Genomic DNA, 25,983 nt, shown 5'->3' on the forward strand with positions numbered 1-25,983 from the left:
CCTAACAGACGACTTCCCTTCCAGACGGGCTTTCATTGAGCAGTAAAATAAACTTTTATTTGCTAACCTCGCTCTCAGAGTCGTTCAGGATTTCAAAAGGACCTCACATGACAAACACCGCTACGCTCCATCATTATCCCCCGCTCCCTCCCTCGCATTCCTGCTCCGGCCCTGCCTGGGTGTTCCCCTCCCGGCGGCACAGCCCTCCGGAGGGGCGCGGGAGCTTCCGGCCGCCGCCTCTCCCGCCTCAGCGGCGGCCTCGCGGCCCGGCGCCGCTGCCGCCGCCCGCCCGGTACCTCCCGAGCGCCTCGCCCGCCGCTTCCCTCACGGGGCGGCCGGCGGGCAGCGCGGCGCTCTCCGGCGGGCGGGAGGCTGTACAACCAGGGCAAAGGACACTTCCCCTCCTCCCCCGCCCTTCCTGCGCCGCGGCCCCGACATGAAGGCGGCTCGCCCGTGCCCGGGCCCTGCGGCCGACAGAGATAGGGACAGGGATGAGTACGGGACAGAGCAGAGCGGACCGGTCCCGTCATCGCCCGTCCACCGGCGCGATGGTCGCTAGCCCCTTCCCTCCCGCCCGGCGCAGCCCCACGGATCGGGATCAGGGATCCGGGCCGCCCTCTGGGCGGAGGGATACGGGGCGGAGCCGGCGGCGCGGTCCGCCGGGGCGCTGAGTCCCGTTGCCGGGTGACGGAGCGGCCGGCCCGGCCCCCTCCCTCCCTCCTTCCCTCCCCGTGGCGCTGGAACCGCCGCCGCCGCCGGTTTACGTAACGCCTCCCGGGGCAGGTCCCGGCTCCGTCCCGCCCGCCTCACTCGGGGACGGCAGCAGCGGGACGGAGTCCGCTGCCTCCTCCGGCTGCCAGAGGCCCCAGGGCCCCGCTCTGCGCCACCACGGCAGGTAAATGCCCGCCGCGGGCCCGGGGAGCAGAGGGAGGGGCAGGGCTGAAGGGAGGGAGGGAGAGTGGCAGCCGCCCTGCCCGTGGAACGGGAGGACGGAGCCGGGAGGCGGCGGCGGGCGCCCTTCCCCTCCCCCGCTTCCTTCCCACCGCTGCGTTGGGACAGGCGGGCTGGACCCCCAGGAGCGCCGGGCCGGCGGCTCGGGGCCGGCCGGGAAGGCCCGCGCATCCCTGCCCGCTCCGCTAACAGCCCGGGAAGAGGAGGAGTTGCGGGGCCGGGCCTGGGCCCGCCGGGAGGACGGGTTCCCGGGACGGCGCGTCCCGCTCTTGGGTTGCGCCTGGCGCAGCGCGGCGGGAGCGTGCCGGGGGGCGCGGGAGGAAGGGGCCGGGGAGGGGGTGACAGGAGCGCCGGGGGCCGGGCGGGGGGCGGCTGCCGGCCGGCGGCGGGCAGGGCTCGGGGGCGGGGCGGGGGGCCCGGCCGGGGTGCCCCGGTCAGAGCGCTGCCCGGGAGGGGAGCTGAGCCCTCCCTGGCTGCCGCCGGCTCCGCGCTCTTCCATCCCGGCGGGACCCGGCGCCAGGTGAGCGGCTTGTTCCGCGGCCGGGAGGAAGGCGCCAGCCTGGAGCGGGAGCAGCGGCTCGGTGTCCTCGGGCTGGTTCACGCCAGGGAGCAGGGGAGGAGAAGGAGGGAAGAAAAGGCGGCACCCAGAACCCACCCGCCGCGGGTGCCGGCCCGCGCCGGTGTCATCCGGCGCCAGCAGACGGCAAAGCGGAGGATGCGGCGGTTCGGGGTCGGAGTAGGGAGATCCCGATCCGGGCAGCGCCTCGCCTGCCCCGCCTGACCCCGAGGTTGAGGTGACGGGGTTGTAGCGCTGCCGGGCCCGGCTGGTGCTCACGCCGTGACCTTTCATCCTGAGCGGGCGTTCAGAGCGCAGCGGCGGCCGCGCACCGGGGAGGGGGAGCTGGGGACGGGCTGGGGCCGATGGAAACCTCCCCGGCTGAGCCGCGGCCTCACAGCGCTGCCCCGGGGGCCGCTCTAGCGGGGCTCGCTCCCCTCTTCTTTTTTTTTTTCTTTTTTTTCTTTTTTTTTTTTTCCTTCCAGCAGCATTGTCCTTTAGGGCCTATTGAAGGCAAAAGGCGGATAGGAGGGCTAGGGCTGCTGCCGCTGGAGGAGGCGGAGCTGGGCTGATGGCAGACTGACGGGAGCCGCAGCCTATGGGCGCTGGGAGACGGGCGCCGCTGGGGCGGGACCGCCGGCCGCGGCCTCTCGCGGGCGATGGGCGGGGTGGGGGACAAGGTTTGGCGAAGGTTACAGCTGAATGCAGAAGTGACACAAACTGACACTTCGCTCCGGCAAACTCGTTTCCATCCTCTCGTCGTGTCGTCTCGATTAAAAGTGTACACGTATTGAATCGTGTTATGAAAGTTGAAGAAAGCCAAAGTGCGGTGCTTTTTTTTTTTTCTGTCTTGTCTTTGTTTTAATTACTCATTGCAGTACCTGATACTGATCTGAAGGGTGAAAATAGTACGATTTGCTTGTCCTTCCTTTCAAATAAAATGCATTCCTGTAGCCTGATGTTTTCTGTGTATAAGTGATTTGGGCTGTAATTTATAAGCTTGGGATCAGAGGCCTCTGTGGTCCGTGTAGTTGCTTTTCTTCATTCAAACCCTTTGAAATGTTTATGGTTTCTATTGTACACTGTCTATTTCTTCTGTATTCCTGGAATGAAGTAGGAATTGCCGATTGACTTTGGTTTCTTAACTGTCAAAAGTGAACTCGTGATGATTCAGTAGATAATTGTGTAAAGCAAAGTATTTCACTGCAGTGCTTAAACCCTAGGTATTGCAAACTCCTCACAATCCATGGTAGCCTGTAATTGACGTTTTCCTTTATTATTTAAGGCAAAAATATGCCTTACAAAAGTAAATGACATGGAACTTGACTGTTACTTGACATGTAACTGTACAGATTTTATTTTGTACTAATCCTCCATCTGCTGTTTCTTGTTAGTATGGATATGCTAAAATGGTAGTGTACAATCATTCTCTTCTAGTCAATAAAACATATCATATAGGTATCAAAATCTTCTCTCTTCACCATTGAGATATAAGAGGGGATGTAAGTGACTTGAATAAAATGAGTAGCATGTTATCTGTTCATAATGTTATTTATTTTCAAAGACTTGACAATTATAGGGGTAGTCCTGAGACAGGCCATTAAAAGCCTCAACAGTGCATATCCCCACCATTGCCTCATGTTCTGCTTGACAGATATTAACACGTGTACAGTGACAGAACTTTATCTGTCTGTTTGGGGCACCGTTGGCATTCAGACCCTTTGAGTCTACAGATTTTGTAAATTTGGGTTGGGTGTATGACCCTCCAGCTTTTCTGCTCATGAGCAGTGCAATTGGAAGGAAAGTAAGGGTCAAAGAGATCCATATGTGACTCAAGAAGAAAAAATGGAGGCCCTGAACTTCTCTTACCTTATTATGCCTGTTTCATAGGCATATTTCAGCATTCCCCACTGCTTTTGATGTTGCTATTTGTTATTCTTCCACGTAAGAGCAATTCCATAGGGGTAAAATGATGTCAGCATTTTCCTTTGCTCATTTGCTGTGCATTCTAGCAGGAATAGGGTCAGAGGAAGATCTAGATACTGTTCAAAACTTCATTATTTGTCCATCTTGAGCATCTTGTTTCTAGGCAAATAGGGGGAATAAAGCAACCTTTAAATTCACCTGTGCACAGGTGAATTTTCTTGAAGGATTTTACTAGGTTTTAGGCATAGTATTGTAGAGTCAGGATAGACATTTTATATACTTAGCTGGAATCCTAGCAAAATCGTGTCTGTTTGCTGCTTCTTTAAGCAATAGCTAATAACTGAAAGTAACAATTTAGCATTATAATAGGATAGGCAACAATGTCTGGTAAAGCAGAATGTGGTGAAGGTAGTAAGACTTAGAATTCCTGTGAGAGTTGGAGAGTTAGCAGGAAATATTCCCATTATCTGCATTGCTAATGGAGCTTGGAATACAAATGATCTTGTAGAAGCTATTTAATATGTTCTGTTTATTGGGATAGTCTGTTTTTAGGATATTCTTCTATCTTGTGGAACAGACATTGGTATCCTTCATTTTTGTCCAAGAAAAGTGACAAGCTGTTTGGATAATTTTTAAATGGAATTGCAGAAATGAGTTGTGTTGTCCATCCCTGTAGTCCTGCCCCAATAATTTTTTCCAACTAAAGTCAATTAGATGATACAAAAGAAAAAAAAATTCAAATGAGTATTGGTGTACTTAGTTACGTTTCAATGCACAGACAAAAGGAAAATTGTCTGATTGGAAGGAAAATTATGGTTTTTTTGTTAATTTGGAAATAATTTACCAGATTTTTCTAGTCAGAAGTACCATATAACTGCAAGACTAAGAATGATTTAGTAGAAAAATATCTAGATGGGCTAGTTATAATATTTTTACTAAAAAGCATCTTGCTCTACTTTCCTGAAAGTTGGTTTGGTACATTTTTTGGATGTTAAGAGATATAATGTGTATTTTATTGGCCCACAGAGGTGGTTGGGGGTGGAGGTTGATTAGCTTAAACATTCAGTACAAAGATGATTCTTTCACAGACATCTTACTAGCAGCTGTTTCTGTAGCTTTATTGGAAGCTACTGAGTATTTTAAATTTTTAATTATCTACTTCCTTTATAATTTCATATGCAGGATGTTTGGATCTACCTGCATAATACTATACATTGTTTGTTTTGTTTCTGCATCTAAATTCTGTTCATAACTTTGATACCAAAGAGAGCATATGGAATGTGTCTTTCCAAGAGATTTATTTCTGAGGCAGTAGTGTGGATATTTAAATAATGAAGTATTTAAATTAATTTTTCACTCTTGTGATATTACATGTGATGTTTTAATTATATTAGCGTGGAAATATAAATTATGTATAATTTATGTATAAATTATTTTTTTCAGTTCTGATATTACATGTAAGTTTAATTCTGTCCTTCTAAGTCTGTGCTCAGGTTTGCTGTAGTGATTTTCATTTTTACTAAAATTTGGGGAATGTTTAAATTTCTGGATTTTGCTGTATTGAGGAAGAAATCTCAAATATGCAGTCCATGCTAATGATAATTGTGTCTGTAACTTTCTAGGCCTTATTCTAGAAAGGACTGCATGTGAAAATTTATACTCTGTGTGAAAAGGTTTGTTAATAAATAAAAATAAATTGTAACAGGGACGAAATCTGAATAATTTTGTGGAGTTTTTACAGCTTTTAAAAATCTTTCTCTAGTTATTATTAAATTTACCAAAGGAACAAGGTCTGCTGGATAGAGGCTTGGCTGGGATTGAGAAAAGAGACCTGCCTGAAGTTTTCTATCAGCTGTACCACTGAGTGAATTCAAGTGAAATTTCATTTTCATGTTCTTGTGTTTAAGGTGCTGTATGGAAAGGAGTAGCTGTTATCCCTTTTGTAGGTTGTTAAATTGTGTGAGTTTGTTTTTATGGTTTGGTTGTAGAATGCTGAAGGGAGACAAGATTGTCTTGCCAATGAGATTTTGCATATATGGACTGTGGAAGAAAGTACAGAGAGACAGATAAGGGAGTAAGAGACTGGGGGTGGCTGAAGGCCAGGAAAAATAAAGCAACCTGACATAAGATGGTACAGCTTTAACATCAGAGCAGCAGAGCGGGGTTGCAAGATCTGTATCCTCTGCAGGGTTATTCCAGGTAGTGTTAGCATAGTCAGGGCTTGGATTGAGATAATAATCATCAACAGTAAAGTGTGAAAACATCCTAAAACATACACAGATTGATTAAAGAAGTTATTTTGTTAATTTACCATGTGTCATATGTACTTTTAAAGAAAACTGTGTTTTATTAGCCTAAAGGAAAAGGTCTGCTTGAAGAATCACTAATGAAGAAATCAGTAATGCCTATTGCTGCCACTGGATGAGTAATTAATTCTCACAAGATCCTTGTGACACTGTAATGTGTTATTGTGAACTTGAACCAAAATTGAAGACTGTGGCTGAGTGGATGTGCAAACACACATTAAAACATTGCATTTAGGACATTGCATTCTTTAGGACACTGGATTGTCCTGAAAGAAATGGAGCCAGCTTCCAGTTATTTGTTGGGTTCATATCTTTCCTTTTTAAGGTACAGGAAAAGCTTTTACTGTTTCATGATATTTGATTCTGCTCTCTGAAGACTTTGAGCTAATTACTGGTACTAATTAGCTAAAGACTACTGTTCAGTGAATTGTTCTTCTGGTTCTGTTTTCTGAGGTAGATGTTCAATCCACTGCATATTCAAGTCTTGCATTTGACAGTGAAACTGAATCACCTTTAGTAATTTTTGTTTTATTGATGTTTTTATAGCAGTTTAGATGGAAGTCATGTTGAATTGTGTGAGGTGACACAAAAGTTAAAACGCCTCTGTAAGTTCAGATATTATTTTATCATATGTAGATGATTTTTTCACCAGTCTCTCTGAACTGAATATCTTACTGACTGCAGAGAAACCTCAGAGTTCCAGTTTTTAGTAACTTTGTTCTTGAATTGTGAAAGAAATGCCTTGGTTAACAGTACAGTAACTTCCTTGAAGAGAATTAATGCAATGCTGACCTGCTGTTTTTGTAAGAGGTTTTCTGGTTGCACTTTAGTAAAATGACCTTTTCATCTGTCATTTGAAGTATCAAGCAGCAAATGTATTATTTCAAGAGCAATATTAAATTGTCCTACTTATTCAGTTAGTAAACTTTTTTTAAAAGTAGTGTTTTTAAACAACATACCTAATCATAAAAGTGGAGATATGATAACAAATATCGTCACTGTTTTTATGGAAAAAGCCTGGCAGCCTTACAACATAAACTGAACAATAAATGCCTATGCAAATTCATTCAAATGCTAAAATATAAATTATTTCATGTTGACTTGCTATTCTCTTCAAAATTGCAAAGTATCCTACCTCAGATCTCAATTTCATAAATGGAAGTTCATTTACTAATATTTTGGAATAAAAATCAGAGGTGGTAGAGGGGCAGGGGAAAAGTATTTGAAACTATTTTCTTTGTAGGCCACATATTTTATGTGCTGTAAATTCAGTATCTTCTGCTGGTTAAGTTGTAGAGCTTGCAAATTCAACTTGTCAGAACTCTTTGTATTTACTGAACCTCCTGTGGCTGACACATCCTGTAAGTTTTTACACTCTTATTAATGAAAACATTGTCTATATATGACTTTTAACTGAATTTAGAGAAACTTCTTTTTATTAAAATTACTGTTGAAAAGGCTGTATAGTTAGGTGAAGTTATATTTGTTCTTAAACACTTTATGAAGCTTTTTAAAGCTTTTCAGCAAGATAGTAATTAACTCCCTGAGCTGCAGACCAAGTATAGAAAACATCAATAGTGAGTATTCAGAAAATACTTTCATACAAATTAAAGAAATTAATAACCCAGAGTAAAATACACAGTGTGGTCTTTAACGAGTTAGCTGTTTATATACATATAGATTATTAACCTTGCAAGTATAAAAGCAGGACAAATATCGTAGCCTTTAAATGAACACTGGTGGTTGGATCTTTGGTATTCATAATTCATTCTCCTTTTCCTTGCCTGACTGAAAGATGCAGTGTGTGCCTGAGAGTAAATTGTATATTAATTGAAATAAATCTTGTATGGTTGCACTACAAGAGTGGCCACTGGATTCCAGCTGATATGAAGAGCACTGAATATTTTATCAGGGTGGTCGCCCTGGTGGCCTGGAGGGTGATTCCACCTGGTGGCTGCCTGTGCCTTGGAGGAGTCTGCAGCACATTTTGGGGTACATGGGTGGGTGCCTGTGTCTCTCACTGAGGTGTTCAGAACTGGGGTCTCATCTGTTTTAATGCACACACGTGTAATTTAGTGCATGGGCCTCCAAGAACTACCATCCCACTTGGGAATGGTGTTCAAATACAGGCAAGTACCTGTTGGTAGCAGATAGTTTGAACTGCTCTAAAAGTTAAGTAAATAAAGGACATCAGGAGGGCAGGAAAGAAAATTATCAAATAGTCAAGAGCTTATATCTTAGTCTTTCCATTACTTGACTGCATATTGTGTTTTGAAGTCCTGCATATATTCTAGGTGATAAATAAGGCTAGTAAATATAGTGAGACACAAATAGTAGAAAGCTTACAAAGTTTACCTGCCAAAAAATCCTGAAGATAAATTTCTTGGTGAACTCAAAATATGTGCATCTGTGTGATCGCAGTTCTATTTGGTTTTGTTGTCTGTTAACTCCATTAATGTTTCCGTAAATCTGAGGAAATGTTATTGAAGTATGATGATGGTAATCAGTGATGTGTACATAGTAAAAGGTACTGCTTTTGATAAATAGTGTTCATGTTAAGATTCTCATGGGACTGAACAGAAAAGACTGTAGCGATCTCCTTCTGGAAGATGCATCTAGAAAAGTATTTCTCCCCAGGATCTCTCAGGTGCAGTAGCAGCCCATCCAGGCAATTCCTGTGTAATAAACTGAGCTAAACAAGAGAGAGCAAGATGCGTGTCTCTGGCATTGCCTTGGTACACTGCTAAGATCTGAAAGTTCAAACTGAAAAACTTAAATCATACCATTGTCTTCAGTGGTAAAAGAAATATAGCAGAAAGGTCTGAAAGCTGATGTTAGTGGTACGGAAATGACTGTGATGGTTGGAGGGTAAAGTGTGAGGTGAGGCACTGCCTCAGTGTTTGAGGTCTGCACTACCACACATTCTCTTGGGTTCTCCACACTTGGGTGATCCATCCTGTTCTCATTTAGTTACAGAGCAACACCTACCTCGCTCCCAGCAAATCTGAAGGAACCAGTAATTTCTTTGTTATCACCAGGCTACTGTTTGAGACTGAGTCTCCTGGAAGTTATGAGTACAGGGTGTGGTTACATGGGTGCCTAGTGAATTTCTGTAAAAATATTGGAAGTAAATATCATACCTATTGAAATACCTGAATTGGCTTGCACACTTCACGTTCCTTAGAATAATTATTGTCTGAAAGACTTGGATTTGAATTAGCTAAAATGTAGCTTCTGCATTCTGCCTTCCTAATGTTTTCTTGTTATTCTTAAGTGGATTTAATAGTGGGTTGCTGCTGAAAGGGGCAACCCCACTTCCTCTCTTATGCCACATGTAGAAATTCTGTGGCGAGAGAGCAAGTTGATCACTGATTTGTATTTTTTTAAGACTGGGTTACCAAAAATGAAATCTTTCCCTTTGGAACAAAAAATTGATACAGTTCATCTCTGCAGCCACGCAGTGGATGTGTTAAGTACAAGGACAAGAGGGTGGGAACATGGAGGGGAGGATGAGAGAAACAGTGGAATGTCTTGTCCTCTCTTGGTGGCAATGTGCAGTGGTGGTGCAGTTCCTGTTAAACTGACTCACCTTCAAGTCATCCACAGAGGTATCTCTGTCAAAATGCTGCTGCTGTTGTTCTCTTGGAAGTTAGTAACTACTGCTATAAAAATGATCACTTCTGGTTTTTGCAAACTGATTCTTGTGCTGGCAGCAGTAGTAATTCCTTTAAGTCTTTGTGTAACATTGTTTTAATTAATTTTAAATGTGAAAAATATTTACCAATATTCTTTGTCATTAGATGCTGATTTGTATTTTTAAAGTCCTAAAAAGTTATCACACATCTAAGTTATGCTATATGTGTACATTTTTTCTTTTTCAGCTAAGATTTAAAAAAAAAGTAGTCATGTTTAAACAAAGTAAAATTTGGTTCAAACACCAGTGTAGACACTAACAAACTAAATAGGAAAAAAATTTCTGATGTCAGTTTCTGTTTGTTGTTTTTTAAGGATAGAATGGAATTATTAGTACTCTATTGGTAGCTGGATAACCTTTTGGACAAATTCTTAAATAATATAATTGTTGCCATTGTTCATGGCAGCCAAGTATTTGATAATAGTGAGGCAGCATTTCACTTCTCTAGATTCAGGCAATTTACAGATATCTTCCCATTTCTTAAATCTGATCAATGGACATATTTTTAACAGTTTCAAGTCTTTCTTAAATAGCAAAACTTTTGGAGATAGAAATCTTTGGGTTGAGGTGGTTGCAGGTTACAGATGTGCTGTACTTAAACTTATCTGGTGCAATTGCATAATCTGTGGTACCAGAGATTGTTTTGTCATGTTTTATTTTGTCAGAAATGCTCTGAGCTCCATTCTGTTTATTGAAGTGGTATCTATGTGCTGCATAATGACATGCTTGCTTTTGGGTTTTTTTAATGCAGCTTTAATATTGAGTTGACCTCCTGAAGCAGTTTCCTGAGTGATGCTATGAAATAAAAATACTTCCATCTTGAAGATAAAATTCCCAAATTATCAAGACTCCCACTGAACCATGATCTGCAAAACTTGCCAACTATTAGGCTTATTAAAGATTTTTTTTAAGTCATATTATATATACTGAAGGACCACTTCATTAGTCTCTACTCTGCAGAGATGATTCTTTACAAGCCTGCTGTAATGAGGACCTTTCCAAAAGAGTCTTGTTTATGAAGGCACATTCAAACCTTGCAATTCTATGAAATGAAGAAGTTTTGGGGTGTACATAGTGTCTACAGGCTTTGTTCTTAGGTCATGCTTTTCTCCTTTCTGTCTTGCCTTTTTTTCTTAGCTTAAACGTTTTACATTTTCAAGCTTACATACATATTTGTTTTGCAGAAGTAAAGAATACACAGATGACAAGAATTTGGGGTCTTTGATATGCAACTGACCCCCTAGTGCAAATGTCTCACCTGCTGATTCTGCTGTCCCTTAAGAGCTGTTTCCCATAGCTCTGTCTTTGGTTTTTGCTCCCTGACAGGATTGATGTTTTGACATCTTTAAACAAAGTCCTGTGCGTTAATAATGTGCGGCCCTGTGAGTGGATCAGCTTGTTGCACTCCTCCAGCAACTGTTTTTTGAAGTGTTGTTCTTGTAGGATGGTAAACATAAATGTTTTATAAGAGCAGCTGTACTGGTTCAGACAAAGGCTTTGACAAACCCTGCACTTGTCTGCAGCATCATCTCTAAAGGAGCAGTTAGGGACAAAAACAGAACAGGGGGAATGATACCTCCCCTAAATTCTCCCTCAGCCATACACTATTTTCAGCCTAGGGGATTTCCTGACCCTGATATGGTTTGTCTAATTGAAAACCCTCAAGGGATCTCTCTTACTCGATTTCCATTGAAGGTCTTGCAAGGAATTCTGCTAGCTGTTGTGTGAAGTTTTGTGTGTAGATCTTACTAACTCATTGGTACTTTCTAGTAACAAAAATTAGATATTGAAAAATCAGTCTCTATCCATGGAGAGACATGGATTAATAGCTCACAACTCATTGATTTATGCCTGAATAGGGTGGTTATTGCCCCTCTGCCTCATTTCAAGTTTGCCTATGCCGTATTTTGTTTACTTTTTTATTGCCCAGTCCAGTTTCATAATGGCCTTCTGTATTTTTTTTAGTTGCTCTGAAGTCACTATTCCTGGTCACTTGCTGTCCTTTGGTAGCTTCTAAACTGTCACCCATCTCATCTTCTAAGCCACTTAGAATTTATCAGGTAATACAGGTCTCAGAGCAGAATCTTTCAGAACTGTACTGGTGAATTCCCCTAGCTTCCCTTGGTGTCATCTTGATTATATCTGTTCTTTTTCTTTGCTAACCCAGGTAACTAGGGCTTACATGCTAGCTCTTGAATCCTTTGAGTAATTCCATTAAGCTTTTATACAGGATTAGCAGCTTCAGATTTTCATTTGGATAAGTGTTATGAAAATAAGATTGCAGATTTGCAAGGGAAAAAATCTTGCAGTAACACTCAGGCACTGGTTTCGATCTCCCCTGTGGGTTCTTTGACTTGAGTTACCCTAGAAACCCTAGAACCGTAAGCCCAGCCTCCTTAGACACCAGTTCCCTATGAAGCATAAACCCATTACAAATAGGACTCTTATCACAGAGCTGCTTTTATGCTTCTGACCACTTTTAGTGCTTTGATTGCAGCCAGGTGTTTAATCTCTGTTTCTCATGGCAGGACAATATTTCTGTAGTGTTTCAGTGCCTTGGTCATGAATCAAGCTGCTGCTCTTGCTGTTTGTTGTGCATAAAGAAAGCTGTCCTTGCTCTGAAGACTACACAGTCAAATTTCTTAGATTATCAAGGAATGTGGTTAAAAAATAACAACTCTCTTACTTTTGAATTCTCATGTCTTTTAAATACTGTGTGAAATTAAGCACACAAATTCCATTGTTTGCTAGACTTTAAATAGGCTTTGGTTTTGGGCTTTGACAGTGCCTTTCTCAGTGTGTAGCTGCTTGTTTTTTTTCTATTAAGGATTTGTTCAGTTTTTTTGTGGAAAGAAACAAAAGAAATTAGGGTAAAATTACAGATTCTTCCACAATATATAAGAACAATATGGAATTCTGTTGCCATCATATGATTTGGTCATGCTTTTGGCTATCAGTTTTCTAAAGGGGACTGAAATTTGCTGCACTGTATATGTGATTTTGGTATGTTGTTGGCCAAACTTGACTAAGTTTTTACTTTCTTTAATATTAATTAGGATTTTCATATTTTTTCCCCACTTGTAGTTGCCAGAGAGAGGACATATTGTTTGCTTTTAATAAAACCATTCTGGGAAAAAAACATTAGTTTGAAAAACATTGTTCTGGTTAAAAAATGTGGACTATCCACAAAAATGTGCTCTCTCCACATTAAAAAAAAAAATATATATATTTTTTTCTATGTTCATTTTTTAAATGAACAGTGTCAAAGTGGAGAAAAAAAATTTTGAAATGAGAGCTGTTAATTTAAACAGTGTCATGCACTGGTGTATTTCAAAGAATATTAGAGGAAACTTTGTATAAACAGCAGTTTTGATTTAACTGTTGTGTGAGAATATGTTTAGTCTAATTGTTAACATGTATCAGTAGGCAGCATGAAACACGGGAAACACGGGAAACACAGATGTTTTCCCTTTTGGGAGCTGAAGGAAGGAAAAGTAGTATCTGTGGATTATCCAAGAGATGAGCTTTCTCTATAAATGTATCAAAATGTGTGAGGAGTAAATTTGAGTTTGTAGAGACTCACTTACAGGTTGTACAAGTAAACAGTTATTAGTTTTCAACCTTTTTCAATATGTAACCCTGTAACTTTTTTTTTTTTTCCCCTAATGATAGTATAGACCCCAGTGTAGTGAATTGAAGCCTGCAAACGATTTGCTTCCTTTTCAAGTTACCTTTTATGATCCCCAAGACATTGTCTGTGGACCTTTAGTTTACCTGATGGGATAATTGTAAGGGGTATAGTTTTTACGTTCTTATTCCAATGTCTTCTACTGCTTTAAAAGTTGATAATTAAGAAAACTTGAAAGAGTGTTAAATCATTGTATTGTTTTGGGGTTTTTTAATTTACAAAAAATGTTGGTTTGGGACCTTGCTGTGTGGATGCACAATTTTCAGAGGCCTCTTGGTGCTGATGAAATAGAGATTGGGTTACCTTAGATTAATTCAGTGGGTTTTGTGGTTTGGCTTTGGTTACTGTTTTCTAACAGTATGCAAGAGAATATGGAGGAAAAAAGCTGTTAAAGACATGGAATTGTCTTGCTTGGCATGAACTTTTAGTTAATCTTTCTGTTGATAGTCCATGCATTAGCACTTTCTTGGTGTGCTTGTATCGAGCTTCATTGAAGAGTGATTTAATTACACCTTTCTTTTACTGCATTCTTTGGTAATCTTTGATCTTATGCTATCATCCTGTATCCCATAGAGACAACTGCCACAAGAAGTTGTTTGTGTTACTTTGATTATTGTAGTACCAAGACACTTTAAAAAAAAAGTTCTGTGTATTTGTTCTGACAGTACCCATATTCCAGTTATTTTATGGAGAAGACTAGATTACTTAATTTTCAAAAAAGGTTATTTATCATAAAAGAGCAAATGTGTTGTAGGGAACAAACCTGGAAAGCTCCAGCATCACTTTCCATATCATTGATCCTCCTTTCTGTTGCTTTCTATATGTTATTTGAAGTTGTTGCTTTGCCATAGCTGGATCTAAGGAGACCAAGTCTTAGGTATTTTCTTCTGCTGTCTGTTGTAGATCAAAAGAGTATTTAGTGTCTATCACATGGAATAGAATTTTGAGAATTACATGTATTCTAAGACAGTCTGAGTTGAAAAATCAGAGTGTTTATACAATATTGTGTTCTCAGTCCTTAGAAGATGCTTCATAAATTGGCCCTTGTGTCTCTACTGGTTAAGCTGCTGACAGTTTAACTAGTGTGACCTTGTTAAGGTCATTGATTAGTATTGCAAAAACTGAAGGTTACTTTAAAGGAAAAAATATACTAAGAAGTGGAGTAAGGAGAAATTATTTTGAAATAGTTTCAACATATATTTTTTACTTTGTAAATAAAAAGTAGTTTTCAGAAAGTATTGATGCAGATGTTTAAATTTGTATTTGGTAATTCTTGTTCTAAGGCATGTCCATATGTAATATTTTATAGCTGGAAATGGAGAATTCTTTCTGACTTGGTTAAAATAACTGGGCTTCCACTAATTATTTAGGATGTAATGTGCTCCCTCCATTCAGATTAGCCCTGGCCTTGTGAGGATGGAAAAAATATTTTTAGTGAGAGAGTGTGAAATAGATTTAGGAGGGATAATAATTATTTGTCAGAAAGTGTTATTTCTAAAATCAAGCTTCACATCTATCAGCAGAAATGTTTGCTCTTTGAGTGACTTGTATTAATTTGATATGGAAAATCTCTCTAGTACTGAGATAGAAAAATACTCTTTACGAAATTTTGTTAACTTTAAAACATAATGGAAATGCTTAAGGCCATCTGTGAAACAAAGCACTTGAGAGTTGTAAAATGAGAACTCTTAAATAATATTTAATAAATTTGTTTAGATTTCCAGGTTTTATATCATGTAACTGAATTGTAAAAGAGGTAATAGAATATGATATTCAAAAAAGCTGGAGTGCAAAACAGATTACAAAAATTTTGTTGTCTGATTTCATAGTTCCTCTTATAATCTGTTTCTCTCTTGCTGTCTTTTCCCTCTCTTCCCCATCTAATAAAAGCAAGACACACTTTAACTGGTCAGCTGAAGTCAATCAGATTTTGTTAGTTTAGGTCTCATGAACTGAATTTCTCAAACGTCTCACTTAAATAAGTGTTAAGATAGAAAAGAGAGGCCCCATTATCATCTCGTTCAGGGAAAAGCTGAAACAAATTCAGTCCTTACTAGGTTTAACTAAGGAGCTAAACAATGTGTCACAGTTTTCATTGAAGTGATTCAGTATCCAGAAGCTTTGCCATATAGACTCAGAATGGTTTGAGTTGAAAGGAATCTTTCAAGATCATCAACACTCACTTCTGTGGGTGGGGACATCTTTCATTAGATAAGGTTGCTCAAAGCCCTGCCCAGCCTGACCTTGAATACTTGGAACAGATCATGCACAGCTTCTCTGGTCAAGTTGTTCAGTGTCTCACCCCTTCAATGTAAAAATACCTTCCTAATGTCCAATCTAAATCTACCAGATTTTAGTTCAAAATCTTGTTACTACAGACCCTTATAAAAAGTTTGTCCCCATTTGTCTTCCAAACACCTTTTAAGTTCCCTCAGTACCTAGGGGTATTTCATCAGGTTCCATGGACTCATGTCCTTCAGGTGCCTTAGATGAAATCAATTCAAATCTGACCTAGTGCTGCAGTGGGCAGTTCTTCATTCTCCCAGTCCCCACGTTTGCCTCCAGGGAGTGGGTAAGTGTGTCTGGAGCACTTGCTGGTGTACACCAGGATAAAGAAGTCATTAAGTACCTCAGCCTTGTCTGTGTCCTGGGTCTCCTTTGAGATAGGGGCCCCTTTACCACTGATGTACCTATAGAAGCTTTTTCTTGTGTAGAAGCTTCATCAAGCATCATATCCCTGGCCAGATTTAATTCTATCACAGCTTTAGCTTTCTACCTGATTCCTGGCTGCTTGGACAATTTCTCTGTATTCCTCTCAAGCTACTTGTCCTTGCTTCCACCCTCTGTAGGCTTCATTTTTCAGTTTGTGTTTTTCCAGGAGTTCCTTGTTCAACCATGCAGGTGGCTGGTGTTTTGCCTGACTTCCTTTGGTAGGCATGCATCGCTCCTGAGCCTGGAGAAGGTGATCTTCTATATTAACCAGTTTTCTTGGGCTCCTTTACCAAGCAGATCCCTGAGAAGGCCAAACTGTGCTCTCCTGAAGTCCAGGACAATGAGCTTGCTGTGAACCCTTGCTGCCCTGAGTATCTTGAACTCCACTGTTTCACAGTCACTGCAGCCCAGGCTGCCCTTGAGCTTCACATTCCCCAGCAGCCCCAACATGTCAGTGAGAAGGAGACCCAGCATGGCACCTCTCCTTGTTGGCTTCTCTAACTCAGGGAAGGAAGGTATCACCATTACCACATTCCAGGCACCTCCTGGTCCTGGATTGCTTATGCTCTGCTGTGTTGCCTCTCTAACAGATATGGAGGTGGTTGAAGTCCCCCATGAGGACCAGGGCTTGTGAATGTGAGGCTGCTCCTGTCTGTCCATAGAGGACTTCATAGTTCAGTCTTCCTGGATGGGGAGCCTGTAGCAGACCCCCAGTATAACATGGCCTGTCCCTGCCTTCCCCTTCATCCTGACTCATAACCTTTCAGTCAGCTTCTCTTTTGTTCCATGGCAGAGCTCCGTGCACTCCAGGCAGTCACTCTCATAGAGGGTAACATCCCCTCCTTGTCTCCTGTGCCTGTCCTTCCTAAACACCCTGTATCCTTCCATTCCAACGCTCCAGTCATAGGAGGCATCCCACCGTGTCTTAGTGATGCCAGTAAGATGATAGACATGCAGTCATGTGCCTATCTCTAACTTCTTTTTTTTTATTGTCTTTGCTTCGCGTGTTTCCATTTTAGCTGGGCTCCCAATGGAGCTAACTTGCTGGCTGGAGTGGCAGAAGTTCCTTTGTGCTGCTCTTCAGGTGCTCTCCTGCTGACCTACAATCCCTTTCCAGGCTGTGAGCATCTTTTGGTGGCTCTAGCATCAAACTGGTAGCAGTAGGATGGATTGAGGCTCCGGTTCCCTTGAACCTTTAGGTAGTTCTGCACCATGTCTCAAAAAAGATAAATGAAGAGTGTCAGTTTTCCCCTATCTATGAAATGTAGGATTTGGGGGGCCAACAAGGGCTGTGGCATTGACTTGGGGAGAACATTCATCACATGCTGTGCTGTGGAGAGCCAGCAGGACTGAACAGATTTTCTGGAATGCTGTTCTTTAACAATTAAGATAGTATGGACTTCTTAAGAGTTTGGACATGTGGCTCTTGGATTTGGACTACCTTGGGTCACAATACTAGATTTTACTTGTACTTTCTGTTCTCTAATTATGTGATGAAGCAGTAACCTCCAGTGCCTTGCAGCATATTTCTATCTACTGTTATTTGTGCTTACTTAAAAGATCTTGACTAATTGAAACATGCTGCTGAGCAATATTGAATAATTTTGTGTTTTCTCCTTTCTCAAAATGAACATTGCAACCAGAGCAGTAAGGTCACTTTGGGAGAGGCAAAGGGTTTTGTAAACTCGGTAGCAACTGATCTTAATCTATTTGGGTTTCTATTTGGTGATGTTGCAATTGACTTAGAAGAATCTGGAATATACATTTGTATCTGTGTGATGCTATAAAGAAAGCTCCTAAAAACTATAATCTTTTGTTGTGTTGACGTGTATCGACTTTCAGTTTTGTTTGGCTGCAGAACACATGCTGCCCACATGAAATGCTGCCCCCAGTACCTAGTTCAGATAGTTGTATTAGGTGATGGCTGTTGTGTGCTGGTTATCTTGCACTGGGGTTGAAACAAACCAGCAGATTTTGCTTAGTCACTTGAGTCTATTTTGTTTCCTTTCAGTGAAGGGATATTTCCTGCTTGGAGTTGAGCTTTGTTTTCTCATGCTAAGAAGCTGGAGAGGAGAAAGAAGGCCTACACAAATGCCAGATTGGCATGTGGTTGATAAGTAGACCAATCCAAAAATGCCTTTTTTGGGCTGACATTTTCTGCGTTCAAGAGCAGAATGCTGACGTGTGTGGTGCTTGCACCTTCTGCCCCTGGCTTATCAAGATTGATTTGTGATTGTGGGTGGTATAAGTCGTAGGATAGTTTGTCTATTTTAGGACATGGTTTAGAGTTTAAGCTCTCAGGTTGGACAGGTGTATGCTTTGTGTAAAGAGGGTTAAATGTTAATTTTTGGCATAGGTAAATTATGTTCTGCTCAAATTTTTGAAGTTATTCCAGGGATTTACATTTTTATGAGGACAGTTTTTGGATGATAAAATGTTTTACTGTCCTGGAACAAGGCAAATAATTGAAACTAAGAAAAAAACCCCAAAAACCACCACCACCACCAAAAAACCTGAACCTGAAGGTAGTAGTAACTATTTAGTAGTAGGATTTATGAAACTCCTGATCAGAAGAATTTCATTAATTCAGTGTTTTATAAACAAAACACTTCTATTCTAGAAATGGGTATCTCTGCAAAACAGTAGGATTATATTGTCTTCTAGTGATGCAAAATATGCAGTCTTTATTCAAACTAGCATAGGGCTTTTTTTTTTTTTATGAGAGTGGGTTTTTTCAGCAGATAGTGAAAGTAATAAAATCTCAGCTTTCCCATAAAGCTAGGTCAGACATATGTTTCAATCGACAGATTACTTGTGAAATGTTTGATGAAAAAGTCTCTCTTCCTACAGTAAAAAGTACCTTTTCTAAAAGTCACCTTTAAACTTGTAATAATTCCTGTCACTCTTCAAAATGACACTGAGTAGATGTACAATATGTTTGGAGTAAGCAGTATGTAAATGACTGCTTTCTACTTTGGGTGGGTTTTTTCACTGTTTAATATTATTCATGTATGGATACATATTGTCACAACTTATCATTTTTTCCTCTTTATAGGTCCTGCTGGGGACTTGCATCTGGCCTCAATGTGAAATTAAGGTAGAAAAACACATCTACATATGTGTTTGCTATTAGGATTTAGTTTATTCACTGGTCATGCCTGAAGAGTGATGTTCGTCTCTAGTCGGCTAACAGCCAGGAAATATAAATGATTGTCCTAGAAGTCAAGCCTCTCTCCTATTTACTGGAGTGAAAATCACCTCCAGATACCGACGGAAAATCAACTCCAGAAAATGCTTCACGTTATAAGGATGCCAACCACCTAGATTCATGCGCCCTATCTGTACAGTTGTTGTGGATGGTTTGCCATCTGAAAGCTCCTCAAGCTCTTATCCAGGCCCTGTATCTGTTTCTGAAATGTCTCTGCTACATGCTTTGGGTCCAGTGCAGACCTGGCTGGGACAAGAGCTAGAGAAGTGTGGCATTGATGCCATGATTTATACTCGGTATGTCCTCAGTCTTCTGCTGCATGATAGCTATGACTACGACCTGCAGGAACAGGTATTTACATATTTTAGATGTTGTCCAGTGAAAGTGAGTTTTTGTACCAGTTATGTTTTGTGTATTATACCTGGGTATGCTTCAGCTGTGGGGGTGGATGTCTTTAAGTGTGTGGGTGGAAGGAGGGTATAAACCACACAGGAGTCAGATTTGATGGGTGAACTGAGATTAAAGTAGTTAGTTTGCTGTATGGGCAATTACATTAAACAATGTTTTCATATGGCTACAACTGATATCAGAATTGTTAACACTGGAATATCTGTGTCCTTAATGGAGACCATCACTACTTGTGATTGGAAGCTTAATTTAATATAGGAACATTAGTAAATGAATGTAATTCTTGTGAATTGTGTCACATTGCCTAGCTTCACAGTAGTTTGTAGACCCCCCCATCACTTCCCGTGGATTTTATGTTGTGCTATTTTCAGTAAAGAATAAACACCCCCCAAATATCTTTTAGTATTCAAGTATTTGAAATACATTATTATACATACATGATTAATCTCTTCTAAAATAATGTTAATGCTGAATGGTGATAAAAAGCATGCAAGAGAGTTATGACCCTAGAACATAGTATTCAGTCTTGATACCTTTTTTCTTTTTTTTTTCTTTTTATTTGTCTGCATCATGAACCTGTATAGAAATACTTTTAATAGTGGAGTTTATGGATTCAGGATTTAGAGAAATTACAGTGTTTTCTGAAAAGGCTGATGAAAATGCCATTAAACATAGGCTTTGTCTTAGAAGGTGGCTGTGGTAACTGTGGGAAGGAAGAAAAGCAAATACCTATTATTTGATAGCTTAATTATTAGTTCTTTTTCATTACTGTTGTTTTGGTTATACTTCAAGCATTGCTGCCTAACTGCTTCAGAAATTCCATTGTCTCCTAGTTTATCTTCTCAAAAATCCAGCAAGAGCAGAGCAGGTTATTGTGAGATAGATGTAAGTGTAATTGGAGAACAAAAAAATTCATGTCAGATGCTGTCAGTGTTTGAACTCTTAGCAACCATTACCATGCATAACAGCCTTAATGCTTCCCTTGTGCAAACCAGAAATCTTGTATCTGTAAAAGTTTTTTTGTTTCTTTTTTTTCAAAAGTGTATCTGGCAGCAGTAGGTGACATCAGCAACAACACCGTGATTAAGAATAATTAAAAAAACCCAGTGTAAGCACTTTCTGGAATGTACCTGAACATGTAGGTCTTGGTCAGACATGAATACCTGTATTTTAGAAGGGGGCAGAAAAAAGTTCCAAAACCTGTATGAAAGGAGCATGTGGGATGAGGACATTAAAAATGAAACCAATTGAAGCCACATGAGAACTTGAGGAGCTTTAAAGATAGGCCAGTGGCCTTGGGGGAAATGAAAATGTGTTTCTTTTCAGTCCATTTCAGACCACTGTCATAACTTTGAAGTTGCTACTGTGATATTTCAAATTACTGAAGTGCCACAATTAGTTTTCTTTTTATCAGGCTTTGCAAGAAGCAGGGTAACTATATTATTAAAATCTCATTCAGTTTATTTCTCATTTTGATACTTTAACTGGATCCTTTGTGGGTTTGATAACAGAGCTTTTAGGAATGTGTCTGTTCTCTTTCCAAGTTGATTATCTGAACCTAATGAGCCAAAGGGAGAAGAATACCACATGCTGACAGGGTAGCCAAAACCTGTGTTGCTGAGTGGGTGCTGTGGTACCAACGTGCAGGATGTCTTCTGAACAACATTGGGCTTTGCAGCTGGAAGATTTTTTTTCCACCTCCTCCCATTTGATCCTGTTTATAACGTACTTTTACTGTGTTCGCCCTACTTCAAATAACTATTTCCTAAGTTTTGAGACCTAATATCTATTTAGTTTTGGGATTATATTCTGTAGTAATGATTAGGTGCACCTGTTATGAAACATACTGCTCCCTAGTTCCTTCCTCAAATAGCTTAGTCTGTAAAGCCTGCAAGTACAAATTTCTAACATAGAATTGAGGAAATATTTGAATACATGTGTTTTGTTATTTATTTATTACTGATTTTAATTTTTTTTTCTTGCTGGTTGGTTCTTTGTATGTCCTGACATTTTAAATTAGTTTTGTTTGGTGAAGTTATTCAGAAACAAAAAAATCTTTACTCTAAAACATGTATTTAGGTATAAGAAATTTCAATCCAGTTTTGGTGATGGGTACAATATTAAAGGGGAAAAACATATACTAGTGTTGCTTACAAATAGAAGTCAAGGAAGAGAACAGGAATTAAATACCTAAATGAGAAGTAATTTAGGAGTAAAATACTTAGAGTTGCTGAGCTTCTTTAACCCAGATTAATTCCCATTGAACATTTGATCCTTGGCATCTCAGGAATTTTTTCTCTCATGTGATTCCTTTAATTCTTAAGAAAGATAACAGAATTTCCGTGGCAAGAGCTATTCTCAATAGTGGTCTTTTCGCAATGATTTCTCTCCAACTTATAGGACAGCTACAAAAAGGACTGAAGCAGTCTATTCACATGGAGGAGATAAGGGACAATGGGTACATGTTGCACTGGGGGCAGTTTCATCTTGATATGAGAATTTTTTTCTTTTTCTGTTTTCTTGTAGTGAGAACAGTCATTCCCTGGAACAGCCTCCTCAGGAATGTGATAGAATCCCTGTTGCTGGAGGTTTTTGAGATGCAGTAGGGTGCTAGATAGTCCTGTCTATTTTCCTTTTCCCTTGGAAGGGTAGACCACATTGTTCTTTGAGGTCCCTTCCATCCTGAGCTGTAATGTGTTTCTGTGATTCTTTGCTTTTAGAACTCTGTTTTTGGGGATAGTGAGTAGCCATCCCCGTTTCCTAAAAATACAGCAGTGGCTTCTGTTTAGAGCAGGTTACAAAGAATGTATTGTCTCACAATGGGATTATGCATAGGAACAATCCATTGCAGTTTGCTTTTTTGGGGGGTGGGAGTGAAGAGGACTAATGTAGGAAGTCTTAATCTTATGGATACTGTCATCTTCATTAGAAATGCTACAGACTGAAGATGGTCATTAAGATCTTTCCACCTCAGGGTGTTGATGGTATCATTAGCACTGTTTTAGTTGCTTCAGGGAGCCTCCTTCAGTGCTTGCTTTATAATGTTCTAGTGTCATCAAGTGTAGCAGGGAAATGGAACTCTGAAGTCTGGACTGAGGTTCTGTCAGGTAAGTACAAAAAAATTTAGTATCAAAAATAAGTAAGAAAACCCATTCCCAACCTTACTGGGCATACACAGATATTTCAGATATAGCTGTTGTTATGTTATCAGTCACTTCTGTTTGCAGTTAAAATAAGAATTTCAAAGGAATATGGGAATCTTGATTGACTATGGGAGTCTTGATTGATTAGGGTTATTTTTACAAATAAGCAGGATGTTCCCTTCTGCTCTGGTAGTAATATTTAATATGTGGGTTTTGGTCTTGATTCTGATGCAGTCTTCTCCATTGTTACTCTGGTGCAGATTTGTGTGGCTGTCTCCAATATTGTCTTTTTTTCTGCAGTGAGCTAGTTTGATATCTGCATAGAAGATAAGACTAAGGATGTGGGTGTGTGTGGAGGGGGGGTTGTGTTGGTTTTCATTCCCCTTTATTTGTATGTATGTGAGGGTGGGATTGTTTTGTTTGGGTTTTGTTTGGGTTTGTTAGTGGTGTTACATCTATGCCTAGCCCAGTTAGAATGGTTTTTGTTGGGTATTGTTATATGGATTCAGGCTCAGTATCACAAAATGTTAAATTGGTAAGTCATGAGTTTCCAGAGAGTTCATAGCAGATTTTTGCAAATACAGAAAACATAGGTGGAAGTAAAACCCTAATACACTGCAACCAAATTTTACTGGAATGTTTGCAGTTTCTATTCTGGCTCATTGGCTTAAACTGAAATAGCTATTAAAATATTGGGAAAATTTATAAGCCAGTATGTTTTGCCCAGCTGTATTTCAAAGGAATAGAGAATTTCCAAGAAAGGAATCTTGTTTATGGTAAACTGTACTGTGGTACCAGGGTCTTCAGGATTGCTATGGTTTTACATGTGTTATTCATACCTATCAAGAATTACTGTAAAATTCTCTAAATATACACACTTTAAATGCACGTTGGTTTGTTTTGAAATACTCAAGTACTGAAGGTAACTGAGTTATTGTTGGCACCTAGAGCACAATTCTTATCCAAGCCATGCTTGCTACTTTTGGAAGTGAGTCTAAGAGCTCAAGATGTAAAAGTTCTTGAGAAATACTTCATTCTGACTGTGTACACTTTTTTTCTTTTTTTTTTTTTTTAATTTCCCTCTCCCCTCTGTTTTTGTTTGGCAGCAATGATATTGCTGATGGGAGGGTTTAAATGGGTGGAAGTAGAAGGCTCTTTGGGATTTTTTCCCCCAGTATTGACTGATGGAATAGAAAATACAAAGATAGTATGAATTGGATTTCCACATTTTCCTTGATTCCTGTGATACAGTTCACAGAAATAGTTTTGAGGGTTTTGGGCTAGTTGAGGTTTGTCATATCAGAAGACAAGTAAGGATTTCAGTGATAGACTTGCCCTTTTTTTTTTCTCAAATTGATTTGCACATATATTAGATGTCTACATGGCCTAAAGATTACTAAAGAAATCTCTTGAACAATGCTATATAAGATATTCATTATTTAGGGAGTGTGTGAGGGAGTTTACTTGGTTCAGTTTGGTTTGGGTTTTTTTTGAGGCCTGTCAATGGTCTTTTCAAAATGTTTGGGAATCACTGGTATTTTGTGCTGAGATAGATGACTTTTTAGCCACTTTTGGTCCATTAAGGAAAACCTCATAAAATTCGTGTGGATTTATAGACTGTTTAATGTAAGTAAAGTGCAGAATGTTTCTGCCAAGTATACATGTTTTCACCATTTGCATTTTATTACTGAATTTACTTACTTTGGATAAATTAAGCAGAAAACCATGAAATTGCTGTCAAGTTTGTAACTTTTGGGCACCCACCGAATTGCTGTTGGTGGAGATCTGAATATTGTGAGACAGCCTTTTGACTTCATGCTAGACTAATTTTTGATCGGAATACCTTGCTCTTAGTTTCCTAGTAGCAAACCAAGTAGGTGCTTTTAAGATTTGATTGTTGTTTAAATGCTGATTAAAAATATATTTGTAGATGCATGTGTTCTCAAACCAGTTTCTGATGCAGTAAATATGGCATTAAGATAATATAATCTGTGTGAAGAAGAAGGCATTGCCTTAAAATGTACTTTGCGTGAAACATTATTTCATTGATCATTCTTTATACAGTATTAAAATCAGTGTTCTGTGTTGTATCTTTCACATACTAATTGTAAGCCTAACTGATTTTGAATATAACGAATTTATGGTTTAGAGCTATAGATTTGTTCCTGTGTACTGTTCTCCCTTACAGAGCCTTTATTTATAAAAACCCCAAAACCTAACCCCAACAGCTAGACACTCTGTGAGATAAAGGCTTTGTTTGTAAACCTTTGGTTGTGCAGCAGGAAGATCAAAATGCATTTGTTATGCATTCTTTCCAAATCAAGTGTCTTCTGTTGCTTTTGATCTACTTCTTTCAACTCATTTTTGGAAGTTAACAGTTTTTTTCTGAACCTCAAAAGTAAAAATCCTTTTTTTTTTTTTTTAAAGAGAATGTTTTCCTAACTCTCAGAATTAATTGGCTATTGCACTGCAAACTATGTACTTTTGTGACCAGGTTGAGATTTTTTTCTTTTGATTTTTCAATTTTTAACAGAGAGGCTTTTTTTTGCAGGAAGACTAATTATTTGTAGACTGATTTGAAGTAGTTCCATTCAGGTAATCTTTTATATGGAAGCATAAAAAGTCTTCAGAATGATAGTTACACTTCTCCTGACTCTGATCAGTTTTTATTCTTGCTTTTTGATCATTGTCACTTACATATTTAAAGTCCAAAATGTAGTTCTCTTTTAAGAGAAAAAGAGAGCCGTGGAAGGGACGCCTCAGCCCATATGTGATATATTTGAGGGTTTGACCTTGTGGTTTTAAGTCCATAAATGATTTTGGCCTATCCCTCTGCCCTGGGATGGGGATATCATTGCCAGCTTTAGTCTGTGTTTGGCTTGCATGTGCTAAGGACACAGGACACTTTGGAGACTGAACTTGGGATGCACTTGCTAGGTTCCCAGATCTAGTGGAAGATGCTGTTAGTTCTCCTGCCATCCCATATTAACCCAGTAGAGGGACCTGATGTCTGGATTTATATTCTAGTAATAGATACTAGTTTTTCCCATGTACATTTTGGGTGAAAGAGGATGTGGGGTTTTGTATGTGTTGTGTGTTTGTATGTCTCATCCATAACCTAAAGAGAGGAGGAGGAATGAAGATTTGGTCCTGTGCACTCCACTAACCATGTGTTAAATGTTATTCTGTCTGGTATGCCTATTTCACAAAAATAACAATGCTGCTTCTAGTATAATTGCACCTATTCTTTTATCATCCCTAAGAAATGCTTTTGGGTGACTCAAACACATTTTTTGATAAGGCATTAAATATGCAGAGTGGGTTCAGTTACAGTAGGGAAATGCTGTGTGACTACTGTACACAAGTGTCAGTAAATTTCAAAGTTCACCAG

The 25,983-nt window shown here is 40.0% G+C and overlaps 1 protein-coding gene across 3 annotated transcripts in view; it reads left to right on the plus strand.

Moving 5' to 3' along the window:
• The first annotated feature begins 774 nt into the window (after positions 1-774).
• KIAA0232 (KIAA0232 ortholog) overlaps positions 775-25,983 on the plus strand; it is a 64,758-nt gene continuing 39,549 nt past the window's right edge. For all 3 annotated transcript variants that reach the window (XM_066548651.1, XM_066548652.1, XM_066548650.1), the window contains exons 1-2: positions 775-895; positions 18,889-19,392. In XM_066548651.1, coding sequence (XP_066404748.1) covers positions 19,162-19,392 — 231 coding nt within the window. In that variant the 5' untranslated portion in view covers positions 775-895; positions 18,889-19,161. The remainder of the gene's footprint in view (positions 896-18,888; positions 19,393-25,983) is intronic.

The sequence above is a fragment of the Molothrus aeneus genome, chromosome 4 (assembly GCF_037042795.1).
Source record: "Molothrus aeneus isolate 106 chromosome 4, BPBGC_Maene_1.0, whole genome shotgun sequence".
Taxonomy (NCBI): Eukaryota; Metazoa; Chordata; class Aves; order Passeriformes; family Icteridae; genus Molothrus; species Molothrus aeneus.